At 42.9% G+C, this 25,570-nt stretch overlaps 1 protein-coding gene across 1 annotated transcript in view; it reads left to right on the forward strand.

The window, feature by feature from the left end:
- Positions 1–8,307: 8,307 nt before the first annotated feature.
- Positions 8,308–25,570, forward strand: part of LOC140728682 (CD276 antigen-like) — a 28,245-nt gene continuing 10,982 nt past the window's right edge. Inside the window, exons 1-3 of the mRNA XM_073047645.1 lie at positions 8,308–8,400; positions 15,200–15,583; positions 24,089–24,454. Of these exons, the coding sequence (XP_072903746.1) occupies positions 8,352–8,400; positions 15,200–15,583; positions 24,089–24,454 (799 nt within the window). The 5' untranslated portion in view covers positions 8,308–8,351. The remainder of the gene's footprint in view (positions 8,401–15,199; positions 15,584–24,088; positions 24,455–25,570) is intronic.

Below are 25,570 nucleotides of genomic sequence, written 5' to 3' on the forward strand. Positions count from 1 at the left end.
AATCACCCATGGTGGAATGGTGGAGCAAAGTCAATGGAACAAATGGTCTAATTCTGCCCCTGTGACTTATAGTCTTATGGCATGACTCCTGTAGCATCTGTGGCCTCAGCTCAGTTTTAACACCACACCTCTGTCTTCACAGCCACTGATAATAATAGATGGACCATGGAGATTCTGGACAATGTGATAGGGAGACAAGGGAATTTCTTGGTTCTACTCTGCTCTTTCACTCACCCTTTCCATGAATACAAGGGGAACATCAGCATCATCTGAAAGAATGGGAATTGACACTTTTCAATTACATTAATTATCCATCAGGACATAGGTTTACAAATCAGATCGTGGAGAACAAAGGTGATCGCTATCAACCTCTGGGGAACCCATGGGAGAACAATCCTTCAAATAAGCATCAAATAACTAAATAAAGAAGAAAAAAGGAGAGACATAATATTGTCATGTCGATTTCACAAAAGAAAAGGCAGGAAAATATGAAACTGCTCATGGAAACATCAAAGTAACAGGTGAGGAGTAATTACATCTGAAATCTGCTGAAGAGATTACTGACTACCGTTTGTCCTCCCTCACTCCTGAAATCTGGGTGTCACGAGCAAGGCTGGTCATTGTTGTCATGCCTGTGTCTGCTTGGGTACATCAGAGAACAATAGCATGTTGGAATGCACTCGCATCTATGAAAGAAAATTTCAGAAAGAAATTGGGAGGGAGTAAAAATAGGATTTAAAATGGTGGCAGACAGTATAATGGACATTCCAAACTATTGACTGGTTTATTGGAAGTAAAAGAGTGGCTACAAAATGAGAAGATTCCTTCAGGGACTTAAAGGGAAACCTGTCGGGGATGAGCTGAGTTCTACAAACGTTTGTATGTCAATGAATACTTTTTACTGGTTTCCACCAGAGAGAAGGATGTGGAGTGTGACGAGTTAGGGGAAGAGTACACTGAGCCTTTGGAACATGTCTCTTATAAGGAAGTTGGAACTGATGGGAAAAAGTTTTGAGAGACAGAATATACGTTCAGCTGGAAAGGCAGGGACTGGTAAAGAGAAGTCAACATGCTTTAGTTCAGAGGAAAAGATTTGTCGCAAATCCGGGTATCTTGAGATAACTAAGAAAGCCGATGAAGGCAGGGCTGAATGATGGCAGATGGAGTTTAATGCTGATAAGTGTGAGGTGCTACATTTTAGTAGGAATAATCCCAATAGGACATACATGGTAAATGGTAGGGCATTGAAGAATGCAGTAAAACAGAGTGATCTAGGAATAATTTTGCATAGTTCCCTGAAGGTGGAATCTCATGTGGATAGGGTGGTGAAGAAAGCTTTTGTTATGCTGGCCTTTATAAATCAGAGCATTGAGTATAGGAGTTGGGATGTAATGTTAAAATTGTACAGGGCATTGGTAAGGTCGAACTTGGAATATTGTGTACAGTTCTGGTCACCAAATTATAGGAAAGAGGTCAACAAAATAGAGAGAGTACAGAGAAGATTTACTAGAATGTTACCTGGGTTTCAGCACCTAAGTTACAGGGAAAGGTTGAACAAGTTAGGTCTTTATTCTTTGGAGCATAGAAGGTTGAGGGGGGACTTGATAGAGGTATTTAAAATTATGAGGAGGATAGATAGAGTTGACGTGGATAGGCTTTTTCCATTGAGAGTAGGGGAGATTCAAACAAGAGGACATGAGTTGAGAGTTAAGGGGCAAAAGTTTAAGGGTAACACGAGGAAGAATTTCTTTACTCAAAGAGTGGTAGCTGTGTGGAACGAGTTTCCAGTAGAAGTGGTAGAGGCAGGTTAGGTATTGTCATTTAAAGTAAAATTGGATAGGTATATGGACAGTAAAGGAATAGAGGGTTATGGGCTGAGTGCAGGTCAGTGGGACTAGGTGACAGTAAGCATTCGGCACGGATTACAGACAGACAGACATACTTTATTGATCCCGAGGGAAATTGGGTCTAGAATGGCTGAGATGGCCTGTTTCCATGCTGTAATTGTTATATGGCTATATTATATGGTTTGTTGAATGACTAAGAGATGGCATTTTAGAGCAGTTTTTTGTTAAGCCTACTAAGGGATCAGCTATACTTATCAGGGAGCTTAAGGTAAAAGAACCCTTAGGAGACTGATCAAAATATGATTAAGTTGAACTTGAAATTTGATAGTGAGAAATTAAAGTCTGAGGTAGCAGTATTTCAGTGGCATAAAGGAAATTACTGTGGTATGAGAGAGGAGTTGGTCAAAGTAAACTGGAAGGAGCTACTGGCAGGAATCACAGCAGTGCAGCAATGGAGTGAGTTTCTGGGAAAAATGAGGAAGATGCAGGATAGATGTATTCCAAAAAGAAATAAATACTCAATGGCGAAATAGTACAACTGTGGATGACAAGCAAAGTCAAAGCTAATGTAAAAGCAAAAGAGATGACATACAACAAAGCAAAAATTAGTGGGAAGATAGAGGACTGGGAAGCTTTTAAAACCTACACAAAGCAACTAAAAGAATCATTAAGAGGGAAAAGAGGAAATATGAAAGCAAGCTAGCAAACAATATCAAAGTGGATAGTAAAAGCTTTTTTCAAGTATGTAAAAAATAAAACAGAGATGAGAGTGGATATAGGACTGCTAGAAAATGAGGCTGGACAAAAAGTATCTAGGGACAAGCAGATGGTAGATGAACTAAATGAGTATTTTGCATTAGTTTTCACTATGGAAGACAGCAGCAGTGTGCCAGATACTAAAAGATGTGAGGGAAAAGAAGAGCGTGCAGGGACTATTAAAAGTTAGAAGGTGAAAAAAAGCTGTAAGACCTAAAGGTACACAAATCACCTGGATCTGACGAACTGCATCCTAGGGTTCTGAAACAGGTAGTGCTAGAAATTGTGGAGGCATTATTAATGATCTTTCAAAAGTCATTGGTCTCTAGCCTGGTGCCAGAGTACTAAAAATTGCAAATGTCATACCACTCTTTAAGAAAGGAGTAAGTCAAGCAGAAAGGAAACAATAGACCAGCAAGCCTAACCTAAGTGGTTGGGAAGATATTATGGTCATTTGTCAAGGATGAGGTGATGTAGTACTTGGTGAAACAGGACACAATAGTACAAAGTCAGAATAATTTCTTAAGGGAAAATCTTGCCTGACAAAACCATTGGAATTCTTTGAGGAGATTACAAGTAGGATGGGTAAAGAGGATGTAGTGGATGTTGTATATTTGGACGTTCAAAAGGCCTTTGACAAGATGCCATACATGAGGCTGCTTACAAAGTTAAGAGAGCATGATATTACAGCAAAGTTGCTGGCATTGTTAGAGCATTGGCTGATTGGTAGGAGGCAGCGAGTGGGAATAAAAGAATCCTTTTCTGGTTTACTGCCAGTGATTATTGGTATTCTGCAGGGGATGGTGTTCAAACAGCTTCTTTTTATGTGCTATATCAATGATCTAGATGATGGAATAGTTGGCTTTGTTGCCAAGTTTGCAGATGATACAAAGATTGGTAGAGGGGCACATAGTGTTGATGAAACAGGTAGGCTGCAGAAGGACTTAGACAGATTAAGAGAATGGGCAAGAAAGTGGCAAATGAAATCTATTTTGCCCTTTAGGCATTCGTTTAGTTTATTATATTTTCGCTTTAGTAATTCATTTGTAATCGTTTTCCAGTTAAAGTTAAGGTTGTTGAAAGTAAATTCACTGTCTGTGATATATTGCTGCATGTGATGATGTCACATCCGGTTTTGCTGTGTCTTGTGGGAAAATACCAGTTTGGAGAAACGGGAAGGAGGGGGCTTGTATGTGCAGGATTGGCACGAGAAAAGTTTCTTTCTACGCACTAGAAACATCATAGAAGCAACGCCGTAAGTTCATAAGATAATCGATATGTTGAAGTAAAAATGATAACGCTGATTCTGTTAAAAGTAATGACGGTTGATAAAGTTTATGTTCTTTGTTATTTATAGAGTTGCGGATAGTTTGTGTTGAAGTGTATTTAAAGCCAGTCGACGGTGTAGGTAGATTCTGACTGTATGTTGTACTTTAATGTAATATAGTTTGCTGTAGTTTTATTTTTGCAAGTGTTTATGATATAAATGTGATGCCAAGAAGGAAACAAATACTGTATATATTTTGTATTGTTTTATCAACAGTTTTCACCATACGTTAATGTGGAAGAGTGAACAGTAAACGGCTAATCTTACTGGGACCGTGCCTCATTGACTCCGGTTTATACTGCGTGTTTAGTTCAGAGTTTTTACACCTGTGCGAGAACACTACAAAATCCAATGTTGGAAAATGCATGGTCATATACTTTGGTAAAAGAAATAAAAGTGCAGAATACTTTCTAATTGTGAAGTAAATCCAAAACTCTGAGATGCAAAGAGATTTGGGAGTCCTTCTGAAGAACACCCGAAAGGTTACCTTGCAGGTTGAGTCAGTGGGGAGGAAGGCAAATCCAATGTTAGCTTTCATTTTAGAAAAGCTAGAATACAAGAGCAGGGATGTGATAATGAGGCAAATTTGGCAGAACAGTGACAGAAGAACTTAAGAAGTGTGAGGTAATGTATTCTGCACCTCATTCTTCACTTTCTCCCATGACCCACTGTCCTCTCCTATCAGTTTCCTTCTTCAGCCCTGTACCTTTTCCAGCTATCACCTCCCAGAGTCTCACTTCATCCTCCTCCCTCTCCTACCTGTTCTCATCTATCACCTGCTGACTTGTACTCCTTCCCACCCCCACCTTCTTATTTTGGATTCTTCCTCCTTCCTTTCCGGTCCTGATGAAGGATCTTGGCATAAACTTTGACTATTTTTTGCAATAGATGTAGCCTGACCTGTTGAGTTCCTTGGGGTTTTAAGAATAGAATAGAACTTCATTGTGCTCAAAGACAAAAATTTTTCCAAGATTCTGGGCAGTGTCCATATAAGACAGGTGACCCCAGCTATTATCAAATTGTCTGCCTTGTGTCAGAGGTCACATAACCAGGAATTCTTATATATTCCAGTTGCTCATTCGACCATCCAGCACTTCCTCCCATGGCTTCACGTGACCCTGATCGGGTGCTAAGCAAGTGTTGCCCAAGGGTGACCTGCAGGCGAGTGGAGGGAAGGAGCACCTTACAACTCCTTGTGTAGAGGCTTATCCCTACCTGGCCACCCAAGTATTAGTATGTTCCCACTTATTTTCACATAGTCCATTGTTCCTCCTTTCCTTGGGAACCATTCAAAACAAGGCTCTGAGCTTTCCAACTTAATCCTGGGCTAGTCAGTGGCTGCGTATGATCAAGTTCCCATTTATTTTCACATCATCTGCTAACTGGCCCAAGATTGAGTACACAAGCTCAGAACATCTTTTGGAATTGTTCCCAAGCAAAGGAGGAACAAAGAACTGAGATTTGAGGGCAGAAACCACAACAGGATACGTCTAGAAGGACATGGAGGGGAAGGGAATGTGTTGGCCCTTAGCTCAGCACAGCATTATAAAGAATAGGAAATATTGCTTTTGTTATATGCAAAACAGTGTTACACAGCTGAGGGAAGGGACTAGGACTTGAAGAGGCCACAAGACCATAAGTCATAGGAGCAGAAATGGGCCATTCAGCCCATCACGTCTGTTCTGCCATTCCTTTATGGTCAATTTATTAACCCTCTCAACCCTTATTCTCTGACTTGCCTCAGTAACCTTTGACACCCAAACTAGTCACGACCCTGTCAATCTCTGCTTCATCCGTACACAATGATTTACTCACCACAGCCATCTGTGGCGATGAATTCCACAGATTAACCTCCCTTTGGTTAAATAAATTATTCCTCAACTCTGTTCTCATTGGTCATTCTGGTATTTCAAGGTTCTGTTCTGCCCTCTGGTCCTAGATTATCCCAATACTGAAAACATCCTTACTATGTCCACTCTACTTACGCCGTTCAATATTCAATAGGTTTCAATGGGAACTTCCATCACTCTTCTAAACTCCAGTGAGTACAGGCCCAGAACCATCCAATGCTCCTCATGCATTAACTGTTTCATTCACAGGATCATTCTCGTGAACCTGCTCTGAACCCTCTCCAAGATGCAGAGCAGATCCCCTAGAAAAGAACAAAGAGCATTGAGCATTGTTTTAGTTAATGTTTATGCTCCAAATACTGACTGTCCTGAATTTTTTAAATGTCTATTTACATCCGTTCCTAATTTAAATGAATACATGTTGATAATGGGTGTGGATTTGAACTGTTGCTTAAATCCTTCAATGGATAGATCTACGCCCACCCAGGTTCTTCCGAATAAATCGGCCTCTCTTATTAATTTCTTTATTGTTGATTCTGGAATTTCTGAAATTTGGCAATTTTTACACCCTAACGATATGCTGAACTGGAGGGAAATACTCCATCAGCAAACAGACTGGATCCTGATTGTGATGGATCCCAGGGTGAACGTTCATGCTGAAGGTGGATGAAGGTTACCCAGGTCGGCTGTGGACCTTGCAACACCGAGCCAGTAATCTCAGTGGTTCAATAGGGAACGGAAACACATCCATTTAGATTGGAAATGATGAGTGTCTTTAGCCAGAGAGTGGTGCATCCGTGGAATTCATTAGCACAGACTGCTGTGGAGGCCAAGTCATTGGGTACATTTAGACCAGAGGAACAAAAGAGACTGGAGCAGAATGAGGCCATTCAGCCCATTGAGTCTGCATTGCAAATTCATGTTGGCTGATCAATTTCCCTGCTCAACTCCATTTACCCGCCTTCCCCCTGTAATCTTTCATGCCGTGACTAATTAATAACCTATGAAATTCCACTTAACTGCACCAAATAACCTGGCTTCCACATCCACTCTGCTTCCTCAGCACTACCTGCCCCTCCACCTATCTTCATCTTATCTACAAACTTGGCTACCAAGCTATCAATTCCATCATCCAAATCTTTGACACAGTCCCAAAACCAACCCCTGTGGAACAACACTAGTCATCGGGAACCAATCTGAAAATGCAAAAAGCATTTGCCAAGAACCATCATGCCAGGGTTAAATTCGGGAACCTTTCAAGGAGCAGATTTGTGGGGATTTGCAAGACCTGCTCCACACACACTTCAGCAGCAGAATATCTTGGCCCAGTCTGAATATGGAAAGAGGACTCATGCCCAGATGACAAACAGGAAAATACAAGCATTACACAGTCCACCCACCCAGTAGAAGAAACCTCTATAGGAAAGCTTTCTCACCCTTGTGTCTTTGCCAGGTTCCCGTCAGCATGGATGCAGTTGTCATTCCAGATAGCGAGTGGTGTGAAAGCACAAATTGCAGAGCCAGGTAATAGGGTTCAGGGGGTTGGGGTGGGTTGGGGAGGGATCTGCCTTCACTTTGAGGACATTCTTGATAAAGCAGAGCTGAACTCAAATGTGTGATTAATCACCATCTATTCCAGTGTTACTCCCCAGAAACCGCCCACTGAAGTCAGATGATTCAGTTGTGTTGTAAACAGAAATGTGTTGGATATACTCTGGACTGCATGCTGAGTGGTTGCATCACAGTTTGGTACAAAGCCTTCAATGCACAGGATCGCAAGAGGATGCAAAGGGTTCCATCCCTGTATCCAGGACATCTGCAACAGGTGATGCCCAGAGGAAGCAGCATTCATCATTAAAAACCGTCACCATCGGGGACATGCCCTCTTCGTCTTACCACCTTTGGACAGAGGGTTCAGCAGCCTGAAGACCCAGACTTAACAAATCAGGAACAGCTTCTTCCCCTGCACCAGTGGATCTCTGAGTAGTCCATGAATGTAAATGTTCTGTTCCTCTTTTTCACGATTTCTTTAGTAGCTTTTATGTATTGTCCTGTAATGCTGCACAAAACATCATACTTCATGACAACTTCTTTAAAATGTTATTTTGCAATCAACATGAATGTTGCAATCTTTAATTTACTTTGTATTAGATCATAAATAATGACTAATTAAAATTTTCTTTGTTCCTTCCTGATTTGCTGCACTAGGAATTTTTAAAACCTCTTTCCATTTCGGACATAACTGATGTATGTTACAGACTTGGAATGTTGGGTGTCCGTCTGGTGATGCCCCACCGGCAGTTCAACAGCCAGAGGGTGAAGCCTTTGTAGCAGATTTCAGTTCCATACAGTACAGGCTCTGAGGACTGGGTCACCGAGGCAAAATGTGTCAAAATGGACTTCCTCATCTAAAGCTAACCATTGATCTTGCAAAGCCTCTCTAGTGTTTTTGTACTTTGTGGTAACCACAACTTTGTGGTAACCACAAAGTTCAGGAAACTGCAAGAAGTCTTATTTCCACCGAGCCAACAAAGAGACCAGTGGTGCTTGAGAGCTTACTGAGAGAAGAGAATGCTGTTCCTTCTACTGAGCGCCATTGTCCTGAGTGTCTCTGTAGTCTGTAAGTATCTTGTAATAAAAAGCAGTGAGTGGTTTTTCTGACTGTCTTATCTGTGAGAAGTGTAGGAGCTGGAATGAGTTTGCAGTGGCAACTGAGGGGGTTCAATTATAGGTCTCATGGACACATACAGTCTTTCCAATTACTTGTGTTGTTTTCACTGGTGCTTCAGAAGCTAAGAGAAGACCTGACAGAAGGATAGAAAGTCATACTTACAGGGTTTTATTTCCAGATGGAAATGTAAAATACCAGAGGGCACAGGTTTGAGCTGTGAGGGTGAGTGTTTAAAAGTTATTTATCAGTAAGTTTGTTTTACAGAATGTTATACAAATTGGAATGCGTTACCGATGGAGGTGGTAGAAGCCTGATACAATGGCATAGACTATCAGGCGTTTAGACAGGCATGTGAACAAGAGGGGAATGGAAAGATCTAGAACCTGGTCAGTTTAATTTGGCATCATGGTCTAGCCATAGCCAACCTCTCGAAACACTGTAGATGTGAGTGTTACCCATCAATAGTCACTGAGGCAGCTCACAATTCAATATGAGATGAGAAGAGTAGTGAATTATGCACCTCAAAGAAGTTGAAGACAAATTATTTTGTGTCTCAGGGGAGATGGATATTTTCCCAGGGCTAAAGGGAAATGGGGAAAAAGTTGACCAGAGTATTGAATATGGATCAACTGCCATAATTGTATTAACATCAGACCAGGTTTGGGGGCAGAATGACTTGTTACTGTCTTATTGTGAATGGAATCCTGTCTGAAGAATTTGCTGTTTCAAAGTTCAAAGTATTAATATCAAGTTACATACAGCTCTGTGCAAAAGTCTTAGGCAGATATATATAGATGGTGTGCCCATGACTTTTGCACAGTATTGTAGTCATTTTATGTATTCCTCTATACTGTTGCTGAAAAATACAAGTTTCATGACATATGTGAGTGATGATAAACCTGATTCTGAGCTGGGTCTCTATTGTGGACTAAGAGTGGGAAGGGGTCAGGGAGATGGTAAATATGTTTGAGAAAAAGGGAAGGAGAGGGCAGAGAGCAGGAAGCGCCAGAGAGACATTCTGTAATGATCAATAAACTATTTGTCCAGAATTAAGTGACCTTGGCTGGTGTCTAAGGGCTGGATCTGTCTGTACTTGAAACACACCTCCACCTGCCCTGGGCACTCTTTCTCTGCCACATGTCCCACGTGCCTCCACTGCTGCCCCACTCTCACCATTCCCAACACACTTTTTGCCCACCTCTCTTACAAGCTGACTCTTCATTTGATGTTGATAAAAACAGTAGTATGCAAAAGTCTGTGGCACTCTAGCTATATATATTTGCATAAGACATTTGCACAGTACTGAATATGTCACCACGTACTATCCTGAGATTAATTTTCTTGCAGGCATTCACAGAGGTTCAGTCGATACAAAGATATGCAATAGAATCAATGAAAAACTACACACAAGCAAAGATGGACAAACAACTGAAGTGTAGTGCCAATGTTCAGAGCATAATTATATGACCAATAGACCATAAGATATAAGAGCAGAAGTAGGCCATTTGGCCCCTTGAGTCTGTTCCATCATCCAATCATGAGCTGATCCAATTCTTCCAGTCATCCCCACTCCCCTGTCTTCTCCCATACCCTTTGATGCCCTGGATAATCAAGAACCTGTCTATGTCTGCCTTAAATACACCCAATGACTTTACCTTCATAACAACTGCAGATTTACCACCCTCCGACTAAGTAATTTCTCCACATCTCAGTTCTAAAAGGACATCCTTCAAACCTGAAGTCATACCCTCATGTCCTAGAATCCCCTACCATGGGAAATAACTTTGCCATATCTAATCTGTTCATGCCTTTTAACATTCAGAATGTTCCTATGAGATCCCCCTTCACTCTCCTGAACTCCAGGGAATACAGCCCAAGAGCTGCCAGACATTCCTCATACAGTAACGCTTTCATTCCTCGAATCATTCTCATGAATCTTCTCTGAACTCTCTCTAATGTCAGTATATCCTTTCTAAAATAAGGAGCCCAAAACTGAACACAATACTCCAAGTGTGGTCTCGTGAGTGCCTTATGGACACTCAACATCACATCCCTGTTCTTATATTCTAGAAATGAATGCCAACATTGCCTTCGCCTTCTTCACAAGTGACTCAACCTGGAGGTTAACTTTTAGGGTATCCTGCACAAGAACTCCCCAGTCTCTTTGCATCTCTGCATTTTGAATTCTCTCCCCATCTAAAGAATAGTCTGCCCATTTATTTCTTCCACCAAAGTGCATGACCATACACTTTCCAACATTGTATTTCATTAGCCACTTCTTCACCATTCCCCTAAATTATCTAAGTCTCTCTGCAGGCTCTCTGAATCCTCAACACTATCCGATCCTCCACCAATCTTTGTATCATCAGCAAATTTAGCCAAAAATCTATTTGCATGGGCTCTTACCTTGCTAAGCAGCCTCACGTGTGGCACCTTGTCAAAGGCCTTCTGAAAATCCAAGTACACAACATCTACTACATCTCCTTTCTCTACCCTGCTTGTAATTTCCTCAAAGAATTGCAATAGGTTTGTCAGCCAGGATTTTCCTTTCAGGAAACCATGCTGGCTTTGGCCTATATTGTCAGGTGCCTCCAGGTATTCCGTAATCTCATCCCTAACAATTGATTCCAACAACTTCCCAACCACTGATGTCAGGCTAACAGTGACATCTGCTGCCTCCCAACCTTCTTAAATAGCAGAGTAACACTTGCAATCTTCCAGTCATCTGGTACAATGCCAGTATCTATCAATTCTTGAAAGATCATCTTTAATGCCTCTGCAATCTCTCCAGTTACTTCCTTCAGAACACAAGGGTGCATTCCATCAGGTCCAAGAGATTTATCTACCCTCAGACCATTAAGTTTCCTAAGCACCTTCTCAGTCGTAATGTTCACTGCACAAACTTGACTTCCCTGACACTCTTGAATGTCTGGTATACCGCAGCTGTCTTCTACTGGGAAGACTGATGCAAAATACACATTCAGTTCCTCTGCCATTACTGTATCTCTCATTAGAATATCTCCAGAGTCATTTTGTATTGGTTCTTTATCAACCCTCGACACTCTTTTACCCTTTATATCCTTAAAAAGCTTTTAGTATTTTCTTTGATATTAGTCACCAGCTTCCTCTAATAATTCATCTTTTCCTTACAAATGACCTTCTTAGTTTACTTCTGCAAGTTTTTAAAAGCTCCCCAATCCTCTGTCTTCCCACGAGCTCTGCCTTCCTTGCGTGCTCTCCCTTTTGCTTTTACTTTGGCTCTGACTTCACTTGTCAGCCACGGTAGTGTCCTTCTTCCATTTGAAAATTTCTTCTTATTTGGAATATATCTGTCTTGCACTTCCCTCACTTTTCGCAAAAACTCCAGCCATTGATGCTCTGTGGTCTTGCATGCAAATGTCCCTTTCCAGTTGACCTTGGCCAGATCCTCTCTCATGCAATTGTAATTTCCTTTATTCCACTGAAATACCAATACATTAAATGGAATTTACATTGAACCCCAGGGGCCCTTTCTTCACCACAATGGCATCTTACTCAATCAGTATTGCCATTCAGTCTGTTCTCCTTTCCTCCTTTCTGAACATCTAGCCAGGAATATCGAGTGCCCAGCCCTACCATTACTGTAAAAGACACCAGTAGTCTTTGTTACATCTTGTTTTCACACAGCTGTTTCTGTCTTTGACTCACCAGCCTCGCTCAAGAACCTTGTGTCTACACTAGCTTCTCCAGTTCCATCAGCCACTCCCAATTCCTTATTCATCTCGGTTGTCTTTCTGTTGTCACCTGCCAGTTAGTTCAGCCTCTCTCTCACCACATCAGTGACCCTCTCCCTGATACTTGCTCATTTTTCAAGGGGTTCTCCTGCCCCAGAACTGATTCACTGCCCCTACAATTAGAACAGTAACAGTGCAAGGAACCCTCAAGAGCTATAAAGATCTTTATGATGGAGCAGACTCGATGGGTGGAAAGGCCTAATTCTGATATATGGTCTTCTGAGATTGTGGCAGACTCAACATAAACACAAATAATCCGATCTTAAGATCTTAAGACCGTAAGACCATAAGGTTCAGGAGCAGAAGTAGGCCATTCAGCCCATCGAGTCTCCTCCACCATTCAATCATGGGCTGATCCACTTCATCCAGTCATCCCCATTGCCCTGCCTTCACCCCATACCCTTTGATGCTCCGGTTAATCAAGAACCTATTTATCTCTGCCTTAAATACACCCGACAACTTATGGGAATGTAAATTTTTAGACATTCCAGAGAGTAGAAACTGATGATGGATTTACCTCCCAGCCCATACCCAAGAGTCATGGAGTCAAGTCTGTTACGGTACACAATTGACCATGCTTGTTTTTGGAGAGTAGACGCTCCGACTCTCTGACGCTAGCTTGCATGGCCCCTTTAAAGACTCAGGGCTGCCCCGCTAATCGGTGGCTGCGTATTGGCGCCAGGATTTTAATATTTAAAGAGCACTTGAATTGAGCTTCAGTGCTCAATCAGCAGTTCAACTTTGGATTCTCATCTGGCATCTCATTTGGAGCCCAGTCCTTGTCTCAGTCCCATGTCGTGTGTCAATTCTAGTCTCAGATACTCCAGCACTTGGGTTCAAACCATCCTCACCACGGTCTCTTGTCACACTATAGAAACGTAGAAAAACTGCAGCACAATACAGGACTTTCCAAGCTTGGTAACTTCCAAGCACCTTAAACCTGTGTCCTCTCGTGATAGCCATTTCAGCCCTGGAACAAGCCTATGACTATCCACACGATCAATGCCTCTCATCATCTTATACACTTCTATCAGGTTACCTCTCATCCTCCGTCGCTCCAAGGAGAAAAGGCCAAGTTCACTCAACTGATTGTCATAAGGCATGCTCCCCAATCCAGGCAACATCCTTGTAAATCTCCTCTGCACCATTTCTATGGTTTCCACATCCTTCCTGTAGTGAGGCGACCAGAACTGAGCACAGTACTCCAAGTGGGGTCTGATCAGGGTCCTATTTAGCTGTAACATTACCTCTTGCTCTTAAACACAATCTCACATTGATGAAGGCCAATGTACCGGATGCATTCCTAACCACAGAGTCAACCTCTGCAGCAGCTTTGAGTGTCCTATGGATTCGGACCCCAAGATCCCTCTGATCCTCCACACTGCCAAGAGTCCTACCATTAATACTATAATCTGCCATTGTATTTGACCTAACAAAATGAACCACCTCACACTTATCTGAGATTAACTCCATCTACCACTTCTCAGCCCAATTTTGCATCCCATCGATGTCCCGCTGTAACCTCTGACAGCCCTCCACACTATCCACAACACCCCCAACCTTAATGTCATCAACAAATTTACTAACCCATCCCCCCACTTCCTCCTCCAGGTCATTTATAAAAATCACAAGAGAAGGGGTCCCAGAACAGATCCCTGAGGCACACCACTGGTCACCGATATCCATGCAGAATATGACCCATCTAAAACCACTCTTTGCCTTCTGTGGGCGAGCCAGTTCTGGATCCACAAAGCAAGGTGCCCTTGGATCCCATGCCTCCTTACTTTCTCAATAAGCCTTGCAAGGGGTACCTTATCAAATGTCTTTCTGAAATCCATATACACTACATTTACAGCTCTACCTTCATCAATGTGTTTAGTCACATCCTCAAAAAATTCAATCAGGCTTGTAAGATACCTTTGGCAAAGCCATGTAGATTATTCCTAATCATATTTTGCCTCTCCAAATGTTCATAAGTCCTGCCTCTCAGGATCTTTTCCATCAACTTAACAACCACTGAAGTAAGACTCACTGGTCTATAATTTCCTGGTCTATCTCTACACCCCTCCTTGAATAATCTCTACTCCCTTCTTTGAATAATCTCTACTCCCTTTCTTGAATAATCTCTGCTCCCCTTCACTGGGAAACTTACTCCTCACCCATCAAGTTCATGCCAAAAAAGTATGAACCCACTGACATTAATTCTTTATTGATCACGATTCATTTTCCTCACATCCCCCACAATCCTCCCAGTTTCCATTTCTCACCTACACACGGGCAGTTTACAGTGGCCAGTTAATTAACAACCCTCTCCTTCTGGATTTGTGTGGAGGGCCTGTGTAGGAGAAACCCATGTGGTCACAGAGAGAGCAGGTAAAGTGAATGGACAGCACCAGTTGTCGGGGCAACCCATGTCCCTGGAGCTCTCAGACAGCAGCTCTACCAGTCCTGATGTTAAGTCTCAGCCTGAAGCATCAACTGCTTATTCATTTCCATAGACGCTGCCTGACCTGCTGAGTTCCTCTGGCATTTTGTGGGTTTGCGTCTACCAGCTGGTCCACTGTGTAGCCATGTCTTACTGTCAGGTAATTCATTGGATGGAGCTTTGAGGGAAGTGATGTAAATGCGATGTTTCTCTTTCTCCTCAGCTTAGAGCTGTGAGAACCATGGCTCCAGCGAAGGGCTAGCAAGGCCCAGTCAAGGAGAACCTCCTTGGGTGCCGCAATCTCGCTCATTTTATTTCTCTGCATTTACCATCTGTTCAGTGTGACGCAACACAACACTGTCATAGTTCAGTCCCCTTTCAACAGGGCAGAGACACAGGGTGGGCACGAGTCACCCATGATGGAATGGTGGGGCAGAGTCAATGGGACAAATGGTCTAATTCTGCTCTTGGGTCTTATGGTCTTATGGCATGACTCCTGTAGTGTCTGTGGCCTCAGCTCAGCATTAACACCACACCTCTGTCTTCACAGCTGCTGACAATAATAGATGGACCAAGGAGACCCCAGACGTGGTGGTAGGGAGACAAGGGAATTCCTTGGTTCTGTTCTGTTTTTTCACTCTCCCTCACGATAAATACAATAAGAACATCAGCATCGTCTGGAAGTACAAGAAGGGAAATGAGGCACTTTTAAATTACACCAATTATCTATCAGGACAAGAATTTAAAAATCACATTGAGTACAACAAAGGAGATCGCTTCCAGCCTCTGGGGAACCCACGGGAGAATGACGCTTCAATATTCATCAAAGAACTGAAGAAAGAAGAGGATGGGAAGGCATTCAATTGTCAAGAATATTTGACTGAAGAACCACTAGAAAATGATGTAGATGCTGATAGAACCAGCAAAGTAAAAGGTGAGGAGCAATTGCATCTGAAATCTGTTGAAATAAACACATTGCTGAGAGCAATGTGTCCTCTGTCCCTCCTGAGATCTGGGTGTCACGAGCAGGGCTGGTTGTTGCTGTCCATTCCTGAGTCTGCTCGGGTACATCAGAGGACAATAGCATGTTGGAATGCACTCACATCTACTAAAGAGATCTTCAGAAAGAAATAGGGAGTAAGATAAGGTTTGAAACGTTGGCAAACAGTATAATAGACATCCCAAAAGTCATTTATTGGAAGTGAGAGAGTGGCTAAGAAATGAGAAGATTCCTTCAGGGATTAAAGAGAAACCTGGCGGGAATGAGCTGGGTTCTATGTAAATCAATATTTCTTACTGGTTTCCACCAGAGAGAAGGATGTGGAGTGTGACGAGTTAGGGGAAGAGTACACTGAGCCTTTGGAACATGTCTCTATAAGGAAGGAGAAAATTTCACTTATTTATTGTATTTAGAGTTACGCTCGGAACAGGGTATTCAATAGTGAGAGGGAACAGGCAGGAGATTCTGTCAGCCTTATAGAGATACCCGCATGGTGTGTTGCCTCCCAGGTGCCATGGTATGGGATGTCTCGGATCGGGTGCAGAGTATTCTGAAGGGAGAGGGTGGTACCAATGACATAACTGTACAATATATAACCATATAACAATTACAGCATGGAAACAGGCCACCTCAGCCCTTCTAGTCCTTGCCGAACGCTTACTCTCACCTAGTCACCTAGACATAGGTAGAAAAGGAGATCCTGAAGAGAGAATTCAGGGAGTTGGGTAGGAAGCTGAAAAGCAGGACCTCCAGGATAGTAATCTCAGGATTGCTGCCTGTGCCACGTGTTAACGAGTATAAGCATAGCATAATCAGGTGTATTAACGGGTGGCTAAGAGACCAGTGTAGGAGGCAGGGCTTTGGGTTCCTGGATCATTGGGGCCTCTTCTGGGGGAGGTAAGACATGTACAAAAAGGACGGGTTACACCTGAACCTAAAGGGGTCCAATATCCTAGCAGGCAGATTTAATAGAGCTGTCTGGGAGGATTTAAACTAATTTGGCAGGGGGATGGGAACCAGAGAGATAAGATTGAGGAAGGGGAAAACAGAAATAAATAAATCAAAGATGCAACAAGATGATAGAAAGGACAAACAGCAGATGAGGCATAATCACAGCCAGTGGGATGAGTTACAGGACAAAAGAGGAGTGGTGCAGTTAAAAAAGAAAGCAACAAATATTGAACTGTAAGTGTTGTATTTGAATGCACACAGCATAAGAAATAAAATGGACAATCTTGAAATTCAGCTACAGATTGACAAGTATGACATTGTGGCCATCTCTGAAACTTGGCTAAAGGATTTCTGCCTTTGGGAGCTGAACATCCAAGGATATACGGTGTATCAGAAAGATAGGTTAGTAGGCAGAGTGGATGGGGGTGGCCCTGTGTATAAGAAGTAATACAGTGGCATGCACAGTTTGGGCACCCCGGTCAAAATTTCTGTTACAGTGAATAGTTAAGTGATTAGAAGATGAACTCATCTCCAGAAGTCATAAAGTTAAGATGAAACATTCTTTTCAACATTTCAAGCAAGATCAATGTATTATTTTTGTTTTGTACTATTTTAGAGTGAACAAAAGGAAAGGAGCACCATGCAAAAGTTTGGGCATCCCAAGAGATCTGAGCTCTCAGACAACTTTTCCCAAGGTCTCGGACCTTAATTAGCTTGTTAGGGCTATGGCTTGTTCACAGTCATCGTTAGGAAAGGCCAGGTGATGCAAATTTCAAAGCTTTATAAATACCCTGACTCCTCAAACCTTGTCCCAACAATCAGCAGCCATGGGCTCCTCTAAGTAGCTGCCTAGCACTCTGAAAATTAAAATAAATGATGCCCACAAAGCAGGAGAAGGCTATAAGAAGATAGCAAAGCATTTTCAGGTAGCCATTTCCTCAGTTCATAATGTAATTAAAAAATGGCAGTTAACAGGAACATTGGAGGTCAAGTTGAGACCTGGAAGACCAGGTGTGCCCAAACTTTTGCATGTCACCTCACACCTCAGAAGATTATTACCACCACACACAACCCTTCTATTTGTGACTTCACATCAAACTGTAACATCATTTATTTTCACCCCCGCTCCACTATGTACTCTGGCACTCTGATCCCATCCCCCTGCAAATCTAGTTTAAACCACCCCCCCCCCCCCAATAGAACTAACAAACCTCCCTGCAAGGATATTGGTCCCCCTGTAGTTCAGGTGTAACCCGTCTCTCTTGTACAGGTCCCACCTGCCCCAGAATAGGTCCCAATGATCTAGAAATTTGAAACCCTGTCCCCTACACCAGTTTCTCAGCCACGTGATCATCCTCCAGAGCATCCTATTCTTACTCTCACTGGCACATGGCACAGGTAGCAATCCTGAGATTACCACTCTCAAGGTCCTGCTTTTTAACTTCCTACCGAGCTCTCTATACTCACTCTTCAGGACATATAGTTAGAGGTACAGACAGGAGGTTCTGTGGTTGTGACAGAGACTCCCGGATGGTTTGTTGCCTCCGGGTGCCAGGGTCAGGGATGTCTCTGACCGTGTGCACAGCATTCTGATATGGGAGGGTGAGCAGCCAGATGTCATGGTACACATCGGTACCAATGATGTAGGAAGAAAGAGTGAGGAGGTCCTGAAGAGTGAGTATAGAGAGTTTGGTTGTGATAGTAGGGGATTTTAATTTTCCACATATTGATTGGGACTCCCATGCTGTTAAAGGTCTAGACGGATTAGAGTTTATAAAATGTGTCCAGGAAAGTTTTCATAATCGATATATAGAGGTACCGACGAGAGAGGATGCAATATTAGATCTCTTATTAGGAAACGAGTTAGGACAGGTGACAGAGGTGTGTGTAGGGGAACATTTTGGTTCCGGTGATCACAACACTATTAGTTTCAACTTGCTCACGGATAAAGATAGATCTGGTCCGCGGGTTGAAGTTCTAAACTGGAAAAAGGCCAAATTTGAAGAAATGAGAAAGGATCTAAAAAGCATGGATTGGGACAGGTTGTTCTCTGGCAAAGATGTTATTGGTAAGTGGGAGGCCTTCAAAGGAGAAATTTTGAGAGTGCAGAGTTTGCATGTTCCTGTCAGGATTAAAGGCAAAATGAATAAGGATAAGGAACCTTGGTTCCCTAGGGATACTGGAACTCTGATAAAGAAGAAGAGAGAGATGTATGACATGTATAGGAAACGGAGCAAATAAGGTATTTGAGGAGTATAAAAGGTGCAAAAAATACTTAAGAAAGAAATCAGGAGGGCTAAAAGAAGACATGAGATAGCTTTGGCAGTCAAGGTGAAGGATAATCCAAAGATCTTCCACAGGTATATTAAGAGCAAAAGGATAGTAAGGGATAAAATTGATCCTCTTGAAGATCAGAGTGGTCAGTTATGTATGGAACCAAAAGAAATGGGAGAGATCTTAAATGGGTTTTTTGCATCTGTATTTACTAAGCAAACTGGCATGGAGTCAATAGAAATAAGGCAAGCAAGTAATGAGGTCATGGAACCTATACAGATTGAAGAGGAGGAGGTGCTTGCTATCTTGAGGAAAATCAGAGTAGATAAATCCTCAAGACCTGATAGGGTATTCCCTTGAACCATGAAGGAGACTAGTTTTGAAATTTCAGGGGCCCTGGCAGATATATTCAAAACGTCGGTATTTACAGATGAGGTGCCGGAGGATTGGAGGATAGCTCATGTTATTCCGTTACTGAAAAAAGGCTCTAAAAGTAATCCAGGAAATTATAGGTTGGTAATTTTGACGTCGGTAGTAGGTAAATTATTGGAGGGAGTACTAAGAGATAGGATCTACAAGTATTTGGATAGACAGGGACTTATTAGGGAGAGTCAACATGGCATTGTGCATGGTAGGTCATGTTTAACAAATCTATTAGAGTTTTTTGAGGAGGTTACAAGGAAAGTGGATGAAGGGAAGGCAGTGAACGTTGTCTACGTGGACTTTGACAAGGTCCCGTATGGGAGGTTAGTTAGGAAGATTCAGTCGCTAGGGATACATAGTGAGATAGTAAATTGGATTAGACATTGGCTCAATGGGAGAAGCCAGAGAGTGGTAGTGGAGGATTGCTTCTCTGAGTGGAGACCTGTGACTAGTGGTGTGCCACAGGGATCCATGCTGGGTCCATTGTTATTTGTCATCTGTATCAATGATCTGGATGATAATATGGTAATTTGGATCAGCAAATTTGCTGATGATACAAAGATTGGAGGTGTATTGGACAGTGAGGAAGGTTTTCAAAGCTTGCAGAAGGATCTGGACCAGCTGGAAAAATGGGCTGAAAAATGGCAAATGGAGTTTAATACAGACTAGTGTGAGGTATTGCACTTTGGAAGGAAAAACCAAGGTAGAACATACAAGGTAAACGGTAGGGCACTAAGAAGTGCAGTAGAACAGAGGGATCTAGGAATACAGATACAAAATTCCCTAAAAGTGGCATCACAGATAGATAAGGTTCTAAAGAGAGCTTTTGGTACATTGGCCTTTATAAATCAAAGTATTGAGTATAAGAGTTGGAATGTTATGGTGAGGTTGTATAAGGCATTGGTGAGGCCGAACTTGGAGTATTGTGTGCAGTTTTGGTCACCGAATTACAGGAAGGATATTAATATGGTTGAAAGAGTCAGTACTGGACCTCAAGAGAGAGATTTTATTGAATGTCTAAGGGAATGACTTTTTAGATCAGCTTGTTGGTGAGCCCATTAGGGGATCATCTATGCTGGATTGGCTGTTGTGCACTGATCCGGAGAAGATAAGAGAGCTGAAGGTTAAGAAACCCTTAGGGAACAGCAATCACAATATGATCGAGTTCACTTTGAATTTTGAGAAGGAGAAACTAAATTTCAACATGTCAGTATTTCAGTGGAATAAAGGAAATTACAGTGGCATGAGAGGGGAACTGGCCAAGGTTGACTGGAAAGGGACACTAGCAGGAAGGACAGGAGAGCAGCAAAGGCTGGAGTTTCTGTGAAAATTGAGGGAAGTGCCAGACAGGTAAATTCCAAATAAGGAGAAATTTTTGAATGGAAGAAGGACATTACCATGGCTGACAAGTAAAGTCAGACCCAAAGTAAAAGCAAAAGAGGACACCAAAGCCAGTGGGAAGATAAAGGATTGAGAAGCTTATAAAAACTTGCAGAAAGAAACTAAGAAGGTCATTCGAAAGGAAAAGATGAATTATTAGAGGAAGCTGGTGACTAATATCAAAGAGGATACTAAAGCTTTTTAAGGATATAAAGGGTAAAAGAGAGTCGAGGCTAGATATAGGATCAATAGAAAATGACACTGGAGATATCGTAATGAAAGATGCAGAGATGGCAGAGGAACTGAATGCATATTTAACATCAGTCTTCACAGTGGAAGACATCTGCAGTATACCGGACATTCAAAAAGTGTCAGGGAAGTGAAGTTTGTGTAGTGAAAATTTATGACTGAGAAGGTGCTCAGGAAGCTAATGGTCTGAGGGTGGATAAATCTCTTGACCTGATGGAATGCACCCTTGGGTTCTGAAAGGAAGTAGCTGGAGAGATTGAGGAGGCATTAAAGATGATCTTGCAAGAATCGGTAGATTCTGGCATTGTACCAGATGACTGGAAAATCGCAAATGTTACTCTGCTATTTAAGAAGGGTGGGAGGCAGCAGAAAGGAAACTATAGGCCTGTTATCCTGACATCAGTGGTTGGGAAGTTGTTGGAATCGATTGTTAGGGATGAGATTACAGAGTACCTGGAGGCACATGATAAGATAGGCCAAAGTTTTCTGAAAGGAAAATCTTGCCTGATTATTAACCTACTGCAAATTTTTAAGGAAATTACAAGCAGGGTAGACAAATGAGATGCAGTAGATGTGTTGTACTTGGATTTTCAGAAGGCCTTTGACAAGGTGCCACACATGAGACTGCTTAGCAAGATAAGATCCCATGGAATTACAGGGGAGTTACTAGCATGGGTGGAGCAGTGGCTGATTGGCAAAAAACAGGGAGTGGGAAAAAAAGAGATCTTATTCTGCTAGGCTGCCGGTTACCAGTGGTGTTCCACAGCGGTCGGTGTAGGAACCATTGCTTTTTATGATGAATGTCAATTGTTTGGACTACAGTAATAACGGACTTATGGCTAAACTGCCAATGATACAAAGATAGGTGCAGGAGCAGGTAGTGCCGAGGAAACAGAGAGCCCGCAGAGAGACTTAGGTAGTTTGGGAAATGGACAAAGAAGTGGCAAATGAAATACAATGTTGGAAAGTGTGTAGTCATGCACTTTAGTGGAAGAAATAAAACAGGCAGACTATTATTTAGATGGGGAGAAAATTCAAAGTGCAGAGATGCAAAAGTGACTTGGGAGTCCTTGGGCAGGATACTCTAAAAGTTACCCTCCAGGTTGAGTTGGAGGTGAAGAAGGCGAATGCAATGTTGGCATTCATTCCTGGAGGTATAGAATATAAGAGCAGAGATATGATGTTGAGGCTCTATAAGGCCCTCGTGAGACCACACTTGGAGTATTGTGTACAGTTTTGGGCTCCTTATTTTAGAAAGGATATGCTGACATTGGAGAGGGTTCAGAGAAGATTCACGAGAATGATACCAGGAATGCAAGGTTACCATATGAAGAACGTCTGGCAGCTCTTGGGCTGTATTCCCTGGAGTTCAGGAGAATGAAGGGGGATCTCACAGAAACATTCTGAATGTTAAAAGGCCTGAACAGATTAGATATGGCAAAGTTATTTCCCGTGGTAGGGGAGTCCAGGACAAGAGGGCATGACTTCAGGATTGAACGATGACCATTTAGAGCAAAGATGCTGAGAAATTACTTTAGTTAGAGAGTGGTAAATCTGTGGAATTTATTGCCACAAGTGACTGTGGAGGCCAAGTCATTGGGTGTATTTAAGGCAGAGCTAGATAGGTTCCTGATTAGCCAGGGCATCAAAAAGGCAGGCGAGTGGGAATGACTGGAAGAATTGGATCAGCCCATGATTGAATGGTAGAGCACTTGAAGGGCCGAATGGCCTACTTCTGCTCTTATATCTTATGGACGTATTGTCTTAACATACAAACTCCTCACAGACAGCGGTGGAACTGAACCCAGGTCTCCGGCATTAACAGCGTTACACTTACCGCTACGCTATTGTGTGTGGCAAACTGGATCCAAACTTCGCTTTGTAGGAGACAGAGTGAAGTGGCTGAGGGAAGTTACTGATCAAGAAATTTACTGATAATACTAAACTAGTGGAGCAGTATGTAGAGAGGGATGCCGTGGAAGGAACATAGATGAGTTGGAAGATTTAGTAGAGCAGTGACCGAAGAATTTGATAAGCATGAGGTAATGCATTCTGCCCCTCGTTCTTCCCTGTCTCCCATGGCGCAGTCTCCTCTCCTATTAGATTCCGTTTTCAGCCCTTTACCTTTTACATCTGCCCCCTCCCAGCTTCTCACCATCCTAATTTACCCTTCCATCTGGTCTCATCTATCTCCAGCTGACTTTACTCCTTCCCAAACCCTCCTTCTTATTCTGCATACTTCCTCCTTCCTTTCTAGTCCTGATGAAGGATCTTGGCCCAAAACCTTGACCGTTTAATTTTTTCAATAGATGCAGCCTGACCTGCTGAGTTCCCTCGGATTTTGTGTGTGCTGTTCCAGAATAGAATACAATAGAACTGTATTGTTGTTGCTCAAAGACGACGAGATTGTTGTGATACTCCAGTCCGTCCAAAACAGATATTCACGATGTATACAGAATGACTGTTTTTTTTTTAAAATTGAATATTTACAGACAAGTTATATCGTTTGTCCATAACACTCAAAGGCCATGGCAAATCAGGGTGTAGTACTATTCAGCTGTACAACGGTTCTCTCTTCTCACTCCCTCTCCTCTTGGGCAGAACAAGGAGTTTCCTTGCCTCTAATGCCCCTCATCCTTCCTTTGGAGCAAGGAGTTTCTTTGCTCCCTATTTTTCCATCCTGGAGAGGATTGGATTAGGACAGAGGGAATATGTCTGTAAGGGTGAGTACAGTGTGGCCATGGTGAGAAGGTTTTTGATGAGATCTCTGTTGGTGAATGAAGGGAGAAAGCTGGAGGGAGAGCACAAAAAGTGGCAGATGTCGGAGCTGCAAGATGCCAACCAGAGCTCCACGAGTTACCCAGTAGAACAGGCAGTGTACGACTGAACCAATAGAGCAGGAGTGGCCCGTGCTGATAGAAACCAAGAGAAAAAATTAGCTGACATGGTTGTATTCACGAACACTCCATCTTGTCACACATGGGGGAGGTGCCGTTTCCCGAGATTATAATGGTCTTCGATAGAACAGTGCAGGAGGTCAGGGACAGATGGGTCAGAGTAGGAAGGAGATGGAGAATTCAGTTCATCGACAGGGATGAAATGTTGTTCATCAAAGTGTGGTTAATACACTTAACAAATCCAGATTGTCTTTACTCTGAACAGTCGAAAATGCCAGCGAACCATCAGTGATTGTAAAGAGGGGAGATTCTGCTACACTTCCCTGCTACTTCACATTTCCTTTCAAGAAACCCAGTTCCATCAGTATCGTCTGGATGAAGGGGAATCTTCCAGATGTATCCATTGTCTTCAATCAGACTCGTTCCTCCTCCGCCAGCCCACCCTACACCAACACTGTAAATGAAGGAGGCCGATATGAGCTGGTGGGAGATCCAGAGCGGGGAAACGCCTCCATCAGGGTGACGGACCTCAGAATGAATGACACCAGCAGATATTTCTGTCATATTTGGTTCGAGATCAAAAGAAACAAAACGACAGTGATTCAGAATGAGATGACTCTGCAGATAGATGGTAAGTAAATATCTCTATCGGTGCTGTGGAAACGATAAAAACATATTGATAACTTCTGTAAGAACAAATGAGCTCCCAGTGAGGAGCTGGGGCCGAGACTAGCTCAATCCCTTGTGGTCTCCATTTCTGCTACTGGGCTCCCCAACCCCCTCACTCAGTACTGCCCTCAGTGGACAGAGATAGTGGATTCCAACCCAGATAGGTGGAGCTTCCTGCCGCAGGGGTCAGAGGTTCAGACCCTCATTTGGCTGCTGAATGACCAGCCTGGCCTGAGATATTTACATCTGTGTCCAGCATTAAAGACCCAGGAGCTTCTACAGACAATCACCAGTCAGTTTCCACAATGACATTTTCACTCCATTCCCCTGCTGGCTCTCTTCCCATTCCTCACCTTTCCTAGAGCTGAGGGACTTTGTTCAATGCACTTGAGAATAACACTCCCCAAGTCACAGTCACCACCCTGGAGTTGGCCCTTGTGACTGATACTGTAACTGGAGGGATCTCCCTGTGCTCTGTCAATGGGAACCTCCTGCAAACATCATGTGGATCGACGCTGGGAACAACTCACTGCCCATAAGCAGCAGTGAGGAGAGCCACACAAGACCTCAGGCTACGGGAGAGATACTTCACTCCAGCCTGGGTGGAAGCTACGCGGAGTGGCTCTGAATCAACACATGAGAGACACGTGTCAGGTCTTCCTACCCAAGCAGAGATTGAGTGCATTGGCCATTCGAGCTGCCACTTACGTGGTCTACCTTCTTGTGATTGCTTTCACTTTCTGGTGGATCTGCAGAGGGGAACAGCAATGACAAAGGTACAAAATGTTGGATGTTGATGGGGGTCCTCTGGGGACATTGTCCTCCACCGCTGGTTCTGGTGATGGTTTTGGTGAAACCCAATTTCCCTCGGGATCAATAAAGTATGTCTGTCTGTCTGTCAGTCCGTCTGTCTGTGTATCTGGTAACATCTGCGACAGAGGGAAGTGATGGATCATTGTCCAAAAGGTGTGACTGTGGATATCTGGAACATTTCTTGTTTCACTCCGACACAGAGAACCCACCTCTCAGCCGCTTTACTGATATATTTAAAACTGCATTGGTGCTGTTTCCTGCATGT

Source organism: Hemitrygon akajei, chromosome 6 (genome assembly GCF_048418815.1).
Source record: "Hemitrygon akajei chromosome 6, sHemAka1.3, whole genome shotgun sequence".
Classification (NCBI taxonomy): Eukaryota; Metazoa; Chordata; class Chondrichthyes; order Myliobatiformes; family Dasyatidae; genus Hemitrygon; species Hemitrygon akajei.